General features: G+C 43.8%; 1 protein-coding gene across 1 annotated transcript; it reads right to left on the bottom strand.

Annotated features, from left to right (window-relative positions):
• Positions 1–15154: 15154 nt before the first annotated feature.
• ARL4A (ADP ribosylation factor like GTPase 4A) lies at positions 15155–16277 on the bottom strand. Its single transcript, XM_015419607.1, has one exon. It carries the CDS (start codon positions 15939–15941, stop codon positions 15339–15341), a length of 603 nt encoding a protein of 200 aa, XP_015275093.1. The 5' UTR covers positions 15942–16277; the 3' UTR covers positions 15155–15338.
• Between the last annotated feature and the right edge of the window lie 369 nt (positions 16278–16646).

Raw genomic sequence — 16646 nt, forward strand, 5'->3', positions numbered from 1 at the left:
CAAAAGGATAGCACCACTAAAGAAGTTTGACGTCACCAAAATCCCATCCACATACTCAATTGAAGTAAAAAATAGGTTTGAACAGCTGGACATGGCTGAGAGAATGCCTGACAAACTGTGGTAAGAAATTCATTCAGCGGTTGTCGAAATAGCAGCTGAAGATATATCATACAAAAAGCCAGGGAAAAACTGTAAGTGGCTCTCAGACGGAACCATAAAAATGCAAACCAAAAAAAGAGATCACTGGATGGGCAGTGGAAATAAGCAGAACAACTGTGAAGTATTATGCCAAAGAAAAATATCCAAAGACTATTTAGTTCTTATCTAATGTCCGGTTTACTTAGAGCATGAGAAATGGCCATATTGCTTGTTAAATGAATTAACTGTAAGTATATAACAGTCAGTTGAATGTATAAGGTAAATGTAAAGGTTTCCCTTGCTCGAAAGCCAGTTGAATCGAACTATAGGGGGTGGTGCTCATCTCCGTTTGCAAGCCAAAGAGCCAGTGCTGTCAGAAGACATTTCTGTGGTCATGGGAACGGCATGACTAAATGCTGAGGCACATGGAATGCTATTACCTTCCCACTGAAGCGGTACCTATTTATCTACTTGCAATTTCTTGCTTTCAAACTGCTAGGTTGGCAGGAGCTGGGGCCAGAGACGGGACGGGAGCTCACTCCGTCATGCGGCACTCAGGTCTCGAGTTGCTGGACTACTGACCTTCCAGTCTGCAGTTCAGCGTCTTAACCACTTGAGCCACCGCAGCCCTGTCATAGCCTTGCATTATTTTTTGCTAATGATAATTTTTATCTTTGTAGTTAGATATAGAAATTTCAACGCTACACACTCTGACAAAGTTTGTGAACGAAATGAGACTTGATATGCATAGTCCGTTAGTGTTTATGGTGTCACTATTATGCCGCATGATGGAGTGAGCTCCCGTCTCTGGCCCCAGCTCCTGCCAACCTAGCAGTTCGAAAGCAAGAAATTGCAAGTAGATAAATAGGTACCGCTTCAGTGGGAAGGTAATAAGCATTCCATGTGCCTCAGCATTTAGTCATGCCGTTCACATGACCACAGAAATGTCTTCTGACAGCACTGGCTCTTTGGCTTGGAAACGGAGATGAGCACCACCCCCTAGAGTCGGATTCAACTGGCTTTCAAGCAAGAGAAACCTTTGCCTTTACCGACAGTCTGTTGAATTATGTTGCATGGGGCTCTTCACACAAGCACATCCCTAACTGGCAGCACTGCCATTTGCCCTGGAAGAAATGGGTGTTCTCCCCCCCCCAACAGCTGGGGTCACTAACTGGTGAAGAAACTCTGTATGTGTTCAAATGTATCTTCATCGCTGGGTCACTGAAGAAGAGGTGGAAAACTGATCAGCTCTTATTGAAGTCTGATGTCTAGACATTATATTATCTCTCCTTATATATAATTGAATAGTGGGTGCCAAAGTTCTAATTCTAAAATGCACTCCCTTAGTGTATGGCTGATGGCACTGCTCCTCAGCATATATCACCACCAATCAGAAGGCAAAGCCCAGGTCCCGCCCACACCACAACTGCTGTGACAACCTGGTCTTTTGCATATGGAAGCTGATTTGACTTCACTCCATTCCACACCCCAAACCCCCCCCCCCCCGCAAGGCATTTGGAATGTCAGTTGCATAGGGAACCTGCTGTATTCTGGTGGTGTGCAGGTCCCAGGTTCATGTTTTAAAAGCAGACTGACACTGTTTGCCCAAAGTCAGAGCACTCTCCCAGAGCCTCTTTCTAGATCCCGTTGTATTTATTTCCACAACGGGCATTATTTCTAGTTTACACATATCTGTCAATACCATAGAATGCTGCTCTTGTAAACTCTTCTTTGTATAGGGTTGCCAAGTCCAAAATTACTTACTGCGGGGGAGTCCCGCGCCGTCCCAGGAGTCTGTGTGCGCATGCAAAGCCCGCACGCCGCCACGATGACGCCACCCGGAAGTGATGTCATCACATCAGCACGTTGGGGGCGGGGCCACTAGGACTTGAGGGAAAACCATAGAGTTTTCCCTCAAATCATAGAGCGTCCTGCCGCCAACGTGGCCAGCGTGATGATGTCACCTCTGGGTGACATCATCACGCTGAGGACGTGTGCCGGAAGGGGGTGGAGTTCCCCCCGGGGCCCAATTTGCTGGCGTCTGGTAACGGACCTCTCGGGCGGGAGTATACCCGCCCCGGGGGGGCCTTGGCAAGCCTATCTTTGTATGCAACTGGAAAGGTGTAGAGGCACAAAGAGAGAGGGGGAGAGAAATGGTCAAGCCTAATTAATGAAGTAAAACTTGGCCAAGTGAATTTTTGCAACCTGATGTGAATTGGAACAGGGCTGAACTTGCCACACAGGCTGATGTGGCCAATTATACAGATTCTCCAGTTCTAAAACACTCAGGTCCTCACAGCTGAAAGCCTCCAGGATTGCTAGAAGGAAACATGGCCGAACACTATTTCATTTAAAAATAAACCAACGTGTTATTAAAAAAAGACCACTGCTCCCAAGTTTTTTTGTTTGTCTACATTCCAATGGTAAGTGTTGAATTAAATGACCGCTTTTGACAAGAATCCAAAAGCAGAAGGCCTCCAAGCCCGGAATGTAATTCCAGGGCTTTTAAAGTTATTATGGCTTTGAAACAGAAACACAATAGAAATGCTGACAACCATAATTTTGAGTCAAACTAATAGCACAGTCTTAAAGTTCCAGGAGCCTTGCATGGTGTACAAGACCACAAATATGCTCTGCTTTGTCACCTCAGCCCAGTGAGCTCTTTTCAGGCACAGATGGACCCCTCCATACTTTAATGGAAAATATATTTTTTTAAAGTATAAACCACTTTGAGACCCCTTGTGTTGACAAGTGGCATACAGATAGCATAACAGTATCACACAAACACACACATCTGCATTATGTATCACTGGAAACACAAGACTTTGAACATATGAAGCTATCTCATAGTGATCAGAGCACAAGTCCATCAAGGTCAGTATAGTCTACTCAGCCTGGCAGTGGCTTTCCAGGGTCTAAGTAAGAGGTCTTTCACATCACCTACCACTGTATCCTTTTAATTATGCTAGGGATTGAACCTCGGACTTTTTGCATGCCAAGCAAATGCTCTATCACTGAGTCATGGTCCCTCCCGTAACTAAAATTATAGACTATAAGCCTCCTAAAAAGAAGCATTTCACTTTTATAAACAACTTGGCATACTTTTGGTGCCAAATAGGCATGTAGTCATGGTGCAGTGCAGAGTTCCATCCCTGAATCCCAGTTTCAGCCCTGGAGTCAACTCTGAACCATGTCAGACCTTGGGCTTACTTAATTCAATAATGCAGTAAGAAGCATTTCAGACTTAAGGTATTTCTGCAACACAAAGAATGCTGTTGATTTATTTTTAAGTCTTTTTTTCTGGGTAGGATCCTAGGAATTTTTTTTCACACTCCATCTTCCTTTGGCAAAGAAAGATTCTCCACAGCCTACTGCGAAAAACATTCTAGGATGATCTTTCCCCACTTAATGAAAATTTGCCTGAATGGATTCATAGGGTTCACTCCTCTTGTTTTTCTTTCATCCAAGATGCTGTATGTTTTTGCTGTCTGTCATGGAGGGGGAGGGGAGTAAATTTTATTTTCCAAAAACAAACTGAAGTTTCGTAAGTATCCACACAGTCCAAGAGACCCTGTTTATGAAATAGGATGCTTTGTTACCTTCAGGATATTTGTGCACAATAGATGCATAAAAAAAGGAATATATATGCCAGGATGCATACCAAATCCTCTATTAGTACAGAGTTTCCTCATAGATCTTCTTTACTGTGTATAAATGTAGGTGCAGGGGAACATGACAATAGAAGGAAATTAAACCTCTGGTAAGTTGTGGATGTGCCACTCCTGGAATTATATTTCAGAAATTCTCAATGTTAAATTAGGAGGAAGGTGAAATAGCCTGAACAAACCAATGGAACAATAGCAGGCCAGAACTGGGAAAATGTGTTTACCATCCCTACGAGCAACAGTGCTGGCTGCCTACACAAAATGAGCCACAGCACAGATTTGGGGGGCGGGGCGGGCGGGTTGAGAGTGCTGGGCTAAGGGATTTGTACCTCCGCAGACTTGGAAGAGTCTTGGACTGGGAGGTTTTCAAAGACCACCAGGAATGTACATGTGTGCTGGCAGAATACAAAGCATAATTACTGTGAATGACGCTGAAGATGAAAAGTATCATCAAGTTCACGTACAGCACCCATTCCTCAGCACTGAATAACCGCTAGTTTCCCCACATTAAGGAAAAGCAAGGGCTACTGGGTGTACTTGCCAGGGACCCTCGAGTTCCACCATCTCTTTCTGAAATAGTCTTCTATGTTGTACTATGCATCCCTGTCCACCCCCATGATGAACACGCTAAACAATATGGGCCTGTCTTTTAGCCAGTAAAATGGCATAGTTATTTTATCAGTCACCTATAACATTGTATTGCTTCACAAAGTAAAAGTGCCAGTGTGACCTACTCAGTATGATAACAGACCTTGCAGCTCTAAATCCCAATTTAGCTATGGTGAGAACATGGATGGAGCCAGCCTCTCCCCCACAGCCCAAGCACCTAATCTGTGAAAGGCTGTAGTGGTAATCTACTTGACAGAGCTGTTGTAAACAGGAATAATACTCAGGGTAGATAACCTCTCTCTAGTCTGGTGCTTTCTAAGCAAGCATTGTGTGATTTCTATACCTTGTTGTGCAGCACACGTTACAATAAAGGAGTCCAGACCTAAGAGTCCTTTAAACATCATGCTAATGCTGCAGAATCTCTCCTTGCCCAACAAAACCCAGTCATATTAGGGCCAAGGCACTATTCTTGGGAACACATTTTGAGAGGTTTCTAGACACAACATACTGCTTATGAGTCTGCAACAAGAACAAGTGCAGTTACATGGATTATCTGCCCCAGTTCCTGTCGTTATTATGAGAAAGCAATCAGTTTGTTGTGAGAACTCAGCACCACACAGAGCCACCCTGAGGCTTCCCATGGTCCAACCCATCATTCTGCATTATCATCTGGCAGCAGCTACATCCTGTGCAGACAGCTTCATTACCAAGCAGCTAAGTCAAAGGAAGATCTATGAAGCCCCAGGTCCGGAAAATAGTTCCTAATCTTGTACTGCAAAAAAGACCCCTTCTCCCCTTAAAAACAAAAACACAGCATATGCCACCCCCTTTATAGCCTGCATTTTGGAGTCAAAATGCCGTCAGTACAATCCTTAGGCCTGCTGGAAATGGGATTTATTCATAATTCACTCCAGTTTGGATCCACTCCCATTCCAAAAGCTCGGTGACTCTTCCTCAGTAATCTAGAATCTGACAAAGGGAACTTTGACTCTCAAAAACTTATCCCCTGAAAATCTTGTTGGTCTCTAAGGTGCTACTAGACTCAAATCTACCTGTTCCTCAGTCAAGGTTGCCTTACTACAGGCAAGCACATGGGAGACAGCAGCAGACACTTTCAGGGAACAACAGTAGCGCCATACAGGGAAGCATCTTCCAGATCATGGACAGTCTTGGTGTCCTTAAAATCTGCCTCCATTCCTGAGGACTGGAAGGTAGCTAATGTCACTCCCATCTTTAAAAAGGGTTCCAGAGGAGATCCGGGAAATTACAGGCCAGTCAGTCTGACGTCGATACCGGGTAAATTGGTGGAAACCATTATTAAGGAAAGAATTAGTAGGCACATAGATGAACAAAACCTATTGAGGCAGACTCAACATGGGTTCTGTAAGGGAAGATCTTGTCTCACAAACCTGTTAATGTTCTTTGAGGGGGTGAACAAACATGTGGACAAGGGGGATCCAATAGATATTGTTTACCTTGACTTCCAGAAAGCTTTTGATAAAGTTCCTCATCAAAGGCTCATAAGTAAGCTCAAAAATCATGGGATAAAAGGACAAGTCCTTTTATGGATCAAAAACTGGCTAATTAATAGAAAACAGAGAGTGAGTATAAATGGGCAGTTCTCCCAGTGGAGGGGTGTAAGCAGTGGGGTACCACAGGGATCAGTACTTGGTCCACTGCTTTTTAACTTGTTCATTAATGATTTGGAGTTGGGAGTAAGCAGTGAAGTGGCTAAATTTGCGGATGATACAAAGTTGTTCAGGGTGGTGAAAACCAGTGAGGATTGTGAGGCACTCCAAAGGGATCTGTCAAAGATGGGCAAGTGGGCGTCAACATGGCAAATGGGGTTCAATGTGGCCAAGTGCAAGGTGATGCACATTGGAGCCAAAAATCCTAAATATAAATACACATTGATGGGGTCTGAACTGGCAGAGACTGAGCAAGAGAGAGATCTTGGAGTTGTAGTGGATAACTCACTGAAAATGTCGAGACAGTGTGTGACTGCAATAAAGAAGGCCAATGCTATGCTGGGGATTATTAGGAAGGGTATTGTAAACAGATCAGCCAATATCATAATGCCCCTATATAAATCAATGGTGAGACCTCATTTGGAATACTGTGTGCAGTTCTGGGCACCACACCTTAAAAAGGATATTATAGCTTTGGAAAAAGTGCAGAAAAGGGCAACTCGAATGATAAAAGGGTTGGAACACTTTCCCTATGAGGAAAGGTTAAAGCGCTTAGGGCTCTTTAGCTTGGAGAAAAGACGACTGAGGGGTGACATGATCGAGGTTTATAAGATTATGCATGGGAAAGAGCAGGTAGAGAAAGAGGTACTTTTCTCCCTTTCTCACAATACAAGAACCCGTGGGCACTCCATGAAATTGCTGAGCGGTCGGGTTAGAACGGATAAAAGGAAGTACTTCTTCACCCAAAGAGTGATTAACACATGGAATTCACTGCCACAGGAAGTGGTGGGTGCTACAAGCATGGACGGCTTCAAAAGGGAATTAGATAAGCATATGGAGCAGAGGTCCATCAGTGGCTATTAGCCACAAGGTATAGATAGGGGCTCTGGGGCAAGTGATGCTCTGTCTTCTTGGTGCTTGGGGGGGCCAACAGTGGGAGGGCTTCTAATGTCCTGGCCCCACTGGTGGACCTCCTGATGGCACCTGGTATTTTTGGCCACTGTGTGACAGAGTGTTGGATTAGATGGGCCTTTGGCCTGATCCAACATTGGCGTCTCTTATGTTCTTACATGTAATTCATGGCACTTGCATAAAAAGCATCTCAATGAGCTAGTGTGGTACATTGGTTAAAGCGTCTGACCCAGGGTCAAATGCCCACTCTGCCACAAACTTCACTGGATAACTACCCTTGGGTGAGTTGCTCTGTCTTGACCTAATCTACCTCAGAGTTGTGAGGATAAAGGAGGACGAAATACATGTATGCTACCCTGTGAAAGTGTGGAATAGAAAGGGATATTATGCTCCCTGCCACAGAAGAGGCTTTTGCTGTAGGTTCTTGGTGTCTGACATATTTGGCAGAAATCACTTGTGGAAACTGGATGCTTTTCATCTCTCCCCTCCACTGTGTTGGTGAAGCTCTCCTGTTTTATTTGACAATCTGTACATTTCCAAGTCACGTATAGTCAACAAGGCATATGCTGGTAGTCCTCTAGAGCCTCCAGTTACTAATGCCCATCTGCAGCAACTAAACACAGAAAGGGATGAGGGATGACTGTGGGTCACAGTGCATGGCTAGGGACTGCATTAAGCCTAGTGCAACCTGGATGGTGATACAGAGCAGTTCTATGCTATACCATGGGGGGGGGGGTGGAGTTTCCAGCACCTAAGGGACTGATTCTGCCTGTACAAGCCAGCTCATGAGCCAAGATCAGCTATCTGTTGCACTGGTTCTACATGCCTGCATTAACCAAGATGAGACTGGCCAATATCAGAGACAGGGCTTTCTCAGCTGCAGCAGCCCCCACACTGTGAAATTCCTTACTCTGGGAAGGCTATCCAGCCCTCTTTCCTCTAAGTTTTCTGGAAACATATTTTATCTTGGAGAGCATTTGGTGTTTTATTCCTTGAAGACTTTTAATTTGTGAACATTAAAAAGGAGCGATCCATTTTGACTGCTGCTTTCATTCCTACTGTGTGTTTTAAAATCTAATTTATAAATCTTAAATCTTTTGTGAGCCACATTACATGCCATTTTGGCAGAAAGGCAAGATCTAAATTTTCTTAATAAAGGCACCAGCCAAGAGGCAGCAAAACAAAGTTGCCATTTCTAATTGATGTGGTTCCTCTGCCTTTAAAAGCAGCCTGATAGACATACAATAAGCAATGGAACCTTTCCCCACTGCTTTACCTGCCTGCCAGGAAAACTTTCTGCTCAGAGCCAAATGGAGCCAAGTTCAGCACCCCCTGTGCAGCCAGGATGATACATTGGGAACAAAAGGGAAGAACCCGGCAAGTCCTCCTGAGGAGACAGCAGGGCTGGGTGAGAGACAAAATACGCACAACAAAGAGAGAAACACAGTGGCAGTTTAAGACTAACAATGTGTGTTCCAGCATGAGCTTGCCTGAGTCAGAGCTCATTTCCTGAGATGCAGTGAGAAATTCATTTTCTCTTCATTGTACCTGAGGAAGCAAGCTCTGACTCAGAAAAGTTCATGCTGGAATAAACATACTGGACTTCGCTTTCATTTTACTACAATATACTAACAGACCTACCCCTCTGAAAGTCGACATGAAGCAGACTTGTGAAAGCAATATTGCTTTTCTAAATGTATACTTACTACTACCACTGTGATGCAATTAGCCAAGTGAACCACACAGCTGCATCCCATAGGTACCTTAGCTATTGTAGCGGAGCATCATGTGAACAGCAACTTAAACGCAAGCCCAACTTACATTTCTAAGAGCAGGAAGAAGCTGGATTTCCCAAACCATGTTTGTTCAATGATAGGGTTTTTTGTTTTGTTTTTAGGAGTCAGCCAATTGAGGTGGAGATATCCTTTCCTGCACATGAGAGAACCCTGCCCTGCCAACCAGACACGGTGAACGTTTGACACACGGTCATGTAACAAGAGGGTGTAAAAATACCAGGAGAGGAACCGATTTGCAGCAAGGCTCCCAAAGGCTAACAGTGATGGTGCTCATCTGATGTTAGCAACAGCAAGATATTTTTAGAAAGCAGTCCTATTGTATACAAGCCTAAAATACTCTGTCTTCCCATTGCTTTTCAGATAAGCTAGTTATGCAGAAACAGGATTCTTGCTGGCAAGCTTGCCTAGAAGAGAAGGTTCCCTCCTGAAATAGTCCTAGAGCTACTTTTTGCCTCACACTGGAAAAATCTAGCAAATAAACAGCATTTTAACTACTTAATGTTATAGAAAAATGTCAACATTGATATGGTAGTGTTTATAATGACAAAAAACAAGGAATGAATAGAGTTTGAATAAGCCCTGAAACAACCCTGAAGAGCCATATGGAAAAACAGAAATCAGTTTTAAAAGGGCAAAGAGGAAGAAGAGGCTGATCTTCTTGTATCACTTCAAATGCAAAGGGTATGCTTCACCAGCTAAAGAGATGCATCCAATTCTAGGAAGCCCATGGTAACATAACTGTACAACAGGGACAAGTAAATACAGCTACTCTAGTAGCCTGACTTTTGTTGCTGTGATTATATGTACACCAGTTGCATAAAAACAGCATAAATTAACACTACTAAAAATAGTATTTTTAGGGGGAAAGTTGGTACCAGGAAACATAAAATGGGATTTTAGAAGCAGCCTGTACTAACAGCCAAGTTTGTATTCTAGAACCTGTTTTCTCTAAGAAAATTTGAGACCACCATGAAGGGAAAACATCTGGTTTTTAAATTTATGAGTGAACAATATTTCACGGAATGCTATATAATTATCATGCACCCAGGCTCTGTTCATCCTCCATCTGGTCTTATTTCTGACCATAAAATTCTGAATTGTGTAATACACACACCTTGCACCCCATTTAGACAACTATTGCCATAACCTCCCAGACTCACAGTGGCAATTCATCCTGCTTCTGCTACAATGTCACCCCACCTTTTAACAAAGGTATGAGCATCACCAAATAGGGCTTTTTGATAATACCAGCATCTTCAGCTACACACAATGCCATTTTTTCTAGTACCTGTTTTATTACAGTGGTATTGGTACACATTTTTCGAGGTCCCACCTGTCTGGCTAAGCTCTTAACTGTTAAATGAAAACCAAAGCTTGGAAGGACATTTATAAACCTTTCTCATCAAATTACCCTTTTAAGTGCTTGTTACATAACATACCCACCTCAGATTTATCTCTTGCATACTTCCCCCACTAGAAAGAATGCACTATTTTCCTGAGTTCAATATGTTTTTCCACTGCATTGATGCAACCCGTGAACCATCCCAAAATGCACTCTCTATACACTACTTCTAATAATAGAAGACAGACGTCACCCTAACGAGAATTAAGTAAGTGAAAAATAAGCAGCCATGCTTGCTTATAGTAGAGCTTTTGCCCAGATCCCATGTATCAAGGCTGATGTCCCCAAACACACAAAGCATACTCTGCATATGTACAAACCCACTACTGAACCTGACTGCCCAAAGTGTATTTGAGGTTAGGTAAGATATTTCCAGATTGAACTGTGTACATTCCATGTAGACTTGAGCTATTCCTATTCAACAGAAATTTATACATTTGGTGTATTAACAACATATATTACAGAAATGCAGCCTTTTAAACTGTTGAACAGCTAACAATGATAATTACCCACAAAATTGTAAATGGAGATTAGTCAATGAAAATGCATACAAAAGGACTGAATGTGTTAAAACATCTGAATGTATACCGAAATTATACCTGCAACCAGGGGTCATTTTGTAGAAAAAGAGCTAGGGGGACTCATTAGCATAACTCATTAGCATATGCCACACCCCCTGACATCACCGGAAGTGTGTCCTCCCCACAGCCGGCGGCGACCTCCAGCGGGCACCAGCAGGGAGCTCCAGGCCCCGCCCTCCCGCACCTCACCCAGGGGGATGGCGTCCCCCCGCGTCCCCCCCCCAAATGACCCCTGCCTGCAACAAATGCTCCCTCTAAGCTGTGGAGTCTTGTGCGCAAAAATTCTATTTTGTGACTACTGGCATTAAAGTTGTGAGAGAACAATTTGGCTACTGCATAAATTAGCCATCCCTCCTGAGCGAAGACAAAAATGTTTGAGCCAGAGGCCAAAAAACTGTGAGTTAGCTCACACTAACTCAGCTTAGAGGGAACAATGCCTGCAACAGACATCAGATGCTTGCATGAGTATACTCACTGCCATCATTATCATCATGGCCTTTTCATTACAATTAGGTCTTTATGAACTCTACATTATCAACTGCTTCTCTAAGGAAAGCTGGTCAGACATTTCCAGTGAAACACAGACTATCTATTTCCATGGGGAGTATCTACATGCTTGAGTTTCCTGAACATCCATCCCACGCTAGGGTCAGACATCAGGAAGAAATTCTGCAGCTGTATACCCAGCATAAAACTTTGTTGGTCCTAAAGGTGCCACTGTTCTGCTGCTTCAGACCAATACGGCTACCCACCTATATGCAGCTGTAACCTTCATTACAGATGCTTCCATGACTCTGAAAAGCAGAGGACATTCCAAATGCTCTCAACTTCACTCTCACAATGTGGAGCTACATCAGATATCTAGTAAGGTATACATATACCTGAGTGTATAATTTCTTACACTTATGCTAGAACTGTAGTTCTGAACATAAAGTCTTTATGGATCAGAATGTGCATACTAATACAAACTCCATTAAAATACAATATACAATACACTGAAGTACACAAGACTATCAAGAGACAGGTACATTAAATTGTACTGAGCTCTTGTAAAGGTGAACAAGCCAAGTGCAGTGAATAATATAAAGGTAAAGGTTCCCTTGCTCGAAAGCCAGTCGAATCCGACTCTAGGGTTGTGGTGCTCATCTCCGTTTCAAAGCCGAAGAACCCGTGCTGTCCAAAAACATTTCTGTGGTCATGTGGCTGGCATGACTAAACACCAAGGCACACGGAACGCTGTTACCTTCCCACTGAAGTGGTACCTATTTATCTACTTCCAATTTCTTGCTTTTGAACTGCTAGGTTGGTAGGAGCTGGGGCCAGAGACGGGAGCTCACTCCATCATGCGGCACACTCGGGTCTCAAACTGCTGAACTACTGACCTTCCACAGCCTGCAGTTCAGCGTCTTAACCACTTGAGCCACTGCAGCTCCATAGTGAATAATATACTGCTATCAAAAAGCAGACAGAAAATTCACCTCTTTCTCTTTTCACTCCTAACCTCTCAGGATTATAACTCAGGTAGCATGGCTGATACAAGAATCACCTATGACACACAGAGTGAGCTATTTTAATCTACATTAAGGTCTTCCAGGGAAGAAAAGGAGAGTTTTCCCCACCCATTAATTATTTCTCAGATGGCTTTTCTTTCTTTTCATAGTCATTTTACTGGAAGGTTTTTGCCAGCTCCCAGGACTCCCTGACTTTTGGGCAAGTGGATTTACTAGGAAGCAACTGCCTTCTACCACCTACTTTTCTCAATAGCAATGGAAAACTAAATTAGTTTCCATAATCCCTAAGGTCCAATTTTTTTGGAGGGGGGGGGATAAGAGAGACAGGAAATACGGACTACCAACTTCCCTAAAATGTCTTACTGCTTTAAAAGATTCAACTTTACTAAAAAAAAAAAATCCTGGAGCACTAAGCATGGAAGTGAGTACTTAGCAGGCTGCTGGCTCTCTCTAGATCAGCTACTTCCAACAACACAGCAGAATTCCACTGCTTTAATAGAGAAACTACCTAGGTGTTCAGAAATTCATTTTTATGACATGGACTGCATTTTAAGAGCCTTTGCTATAGACAGCAAAAACACCCTTTGAAATGCTTCCATGGCCTCAAGCACATTTTTCAAAGAAAAACAGTAGGAATCAAAGTCAAAATTAAAACCACTTAAGTGCACAGGACAAATGCAGAAGTACCTGGGGCAAACATAAGTACTCCCCCTATTTATAAACAAAACAATGTTTAACTAGTCCAGCATAAATGATGTATGGAAGAGAAGACTGTTATGCCATCTGCGAAAGCATCACAGTATCACTGTCTCTTATCTTACATTTAACTCTTTTAAGTCAAGAGTACACAATTCATGGCACTGCACCCAATGGAGCATGCAACCTGACTAACTTACTGTTTGGAACAACATATTCTAGAAATGAAAGGAAATACCAGTAGTAACCACCTACAATTTGCATTTGATTGTGTGCTTCAGGCCTCAGAATGCAAAAGCAGTTATAAAGAAATGTCACTTAACTGGGGCAACCAAGATAAACAAAAGTGTCATCATGCCTGTTACAACACTAGATGAAACATTCACAAATGAGAGGCATTTAAACGAAATATTCACAGCCACCATCACAAAAGATAAACACAAGTTACTTGAACCATAAACAGATTTCTGTCAAACATACAGAACATAATGCAAGTTGCCATTAAGTCTTTAATGAGATATCTGTGATTTATAACATTGTAACATTTACAAATCTCACATGAAAAAGGGTTCAGTTTCATGCAGACAATTCTGATAAAAAGCAGGATGTGCACATAGTAAAATGTTCTATCCACTTCGGTTTGATGACACATTTGGAATTGGGTTTGAGGTTTAAAGAAGTTATCCACATTTTTATAAATATAGACATTAAGTGACTTTCAATGTCACTAGTGCAGGTACATATAACCAACATACAAAAGCTCCATTGGAAGCTACTTCAATTCTTTCAAAAAGGACCAGGATTTCATATTTTAAAAAAGCTGTCACTTTCAGTATTTGAAAACACTGAAGTGCATTTTTGGTTACCTTCTAAGCAGTTTCTGGCTATAAAATTTGATTTTATACAAGTATCAATAAGTTTTATTTACTGACATTCAGAGCTGTAGTTATCCTCTCTATAACTGAGAACACAGTAACTTTATTGGTTGTGCCAAGAGGAGGAAGTCTTGTTCCCATGTCACAGAGTTCTCTCATTTTACAGTGGAATTATTCTAATAACATTTCACAGCACCAGTAGAGTAAGAGAGGCTTTTAGCCCTTTAACCTGCTACCCAAATTGCCCAAAGAATTGTTTCTTTAAAAAACCTGTACCAGTAAGAAAAAGAGCCCCTTTCTATCATATACTGTCCCACCCAGTTAACACTGTTTGCATGACTGTAAACAAGCTTAAAATATAATTAGAGTAGACACAGGTCATCTTTAAACTTTTTTCCACAGTGTCAAAATGTTTCAAGTGTATAAAGCTTCAATACATTCCTAAAAGTACTGCAAGAATATTAAAAAGAAATCTGACAGTACTGGGCACATGGAAATTGCATGTGTTCTACTGAATTTAACTTCCTTTTCAATTAATTACGATCAAATTTTATTGCCATCAATTTCATTTAAAGGTAATATTGCACTGTAAGAATTCTGAAACCCAAGTCCCTTATGGTAGTAATTTAGTTTTGCCTTTAATTGTTCAAGGTTTTTTTGGACAGCAAACTTTGCCTCCTACAACAATCAAGTATGGTTCAAACCCAGAGCAGCACTGCTAACAAATCAATGCACGGCTATTTCTTTTTTTAAAAAAAACAAAAATAACCCTACACACCAAGACATGCTATATTATCAGGAAACTCATCCATGCTCTTACGTATTCCCAACTTTTCCATCTATTAAGCTTCTGATAACATGACCACCACAATATCGATAGTTCAAATCATCAGAGTGCAAAGTGATATTTTAAGAGGACCAGTTTAACAGCATACCATACAGCCAACCTTTCATATAAGAACCCTCCACATTCACAGCCTCCTTAAATAATGGTTTCCTAGCTTGACATTATGTTAAAGGATACTATTTTAAAGCTGCGTATCTTCATCTATTACACTCCATTTATACAAGCAGTAGTTTGAAAACACCTAATGCCTTAAATGCAGTTCCCTTGCAAAGGCACTCTGAAACATATGACTACACCACCAAGCAGAACACTCTTCATTGTTTTATTTGGCTATTTAGATATCCAGGTCACATTTACCCACCCATCTGTTTCCTGATCGTTTTGTACTATGTAACAAGGGAGTTTTGTTTTAGTTTCTTTCTTTAAAAAAAAAAAAAAAAAGTAATAGTAGTGCCGAAGAACTTGTGGGGGAACCAGTGGCCTGTTAAGTCTGCAAAGCTTCCCATCAGGCTGACTGTTTGATAGTTAGGCTGTACAGGATCCAGACAAGCAGGCCAGGCGCTGGAAACGGTTTTACTGAAATGCTGACAAGGAGCTAACCCTCACAGCCCCAGCGGCTCATCTCTTCTTCTTCTGCTGCCTCAGCATCTTCCTTCGCTTAATTATCATGTCGTGCAGCTTCTCCAGTCCTTCTTTGAGCCCGTCCCCAATGATAGCGCAGGTGGGCTGCAGGTGCCAGGGAGTGGAGGCGCTCAGCTCGCCGGTGGCCAGCATCTTCTCCATCTCCGAGAGCGACAGCGAGTGTCTCAAGTCCTGCTTGTTGGCCACGATGAGCACGGGCACTCCCTGGTTCTCCGAGATGCGCGTGATTTTGTGCAGTTCCGTTTTGGCCTCCTCCATCCTCTCCACGTCCACCGAGTCCACGACGAAGACGATGCCGTCCGTGCAGCGCGTGTAGGACTTCCAGAGGGGGCGCAGCTTCTCCTGGCCCCCGACGTCCCAGAAGTGGAAAGTGACCGTCTTGCCGTTGCCCAGCGTCACCTTGATCTTCTCCGTGTTGAAGCCTTTGGTGGGGACGGTGTTGACGAACTCGTTGAACTGCAGCCGGTAGAGGACCGTCGTCTTGCCGGCGCAGTCCAGCCCCAGGATCACGATGTGGAAGCACTGGAAGCCCGGCAGGCTGGACAGGATCGGCGTCTGCTCCGACAGCCCATTCCCCATCTCAGGGGAGGGGCCCGAGGCGAGCAGGGGGCACCAGACGCCCGCCTGCCGCCGCCGCCGCAAGCCGCCCGCTCGCTGCCTCACACTGTCTCCCAGCCACGGTCCCTTCCTGACAACGAGACAAGCGCGGGGTCAGACGCAGAGGACACGGCCGGCTGGCGGGGGAGGGGAGAACCTCGCGGAGAAGTGGCGCCGCCGCTGCCTTCCGCGCAGCCTCCTCGCCCGAAAACGCCGCAGCACGGAACGCCACAGTCTCTGGCCCGGCCGCGCCTCCTCTCTCGCCACCTAACCCCGCGCTCTCCCCCGCCCCTTTCACACAGCGGCGCCTCTCATTGGACGGCAAGAGCTGCGGTGGGCGAGGCACGGGCGGGCAAAGGCGAGCGAGAAGAGGGCGGGCCTACTCCGAGCAGTTCACGCTCCCCATTGGCCCGGCGAGCCTATATCCCGTCGCCATTGGCTATCGTTGAGCTGCTGAAAGGCGGGAGGAAGGAAACCTTGCTCCAGTCTGATCCCCTCTCCCCCACCCCGTGCAGAACCACTACTCCCTTTAACCCGCAAAGGATGTCGGTTCCTCCCGTTTGGCGAGTTCTTCCACCAGCGGCACGGACCCGGCCCATTTTCTGACAGGACCGGACCAGAACGCTGTCAGTCTCCGTCCAACGCCCCCTAGCAGAACGAAGCCCCAATTTCAAGGCACCACGTAGC

This window comes from Gekko japonicus, unplaced genomic scaffold (genome assembly GCF_001447785.1).
Source record: "Gekko japonicus isolate JY-2015 unplaced genomic scaffold, Gekko_japonicus_V1.1 scaffold1060, whole genome shotgun sequence".
Lineage (NCBI taxonomy): Eukaryota > Metazoa > Chordata > Lepidosauria > Squamata > Gekkonidae > Gekko > Gekko japonicus.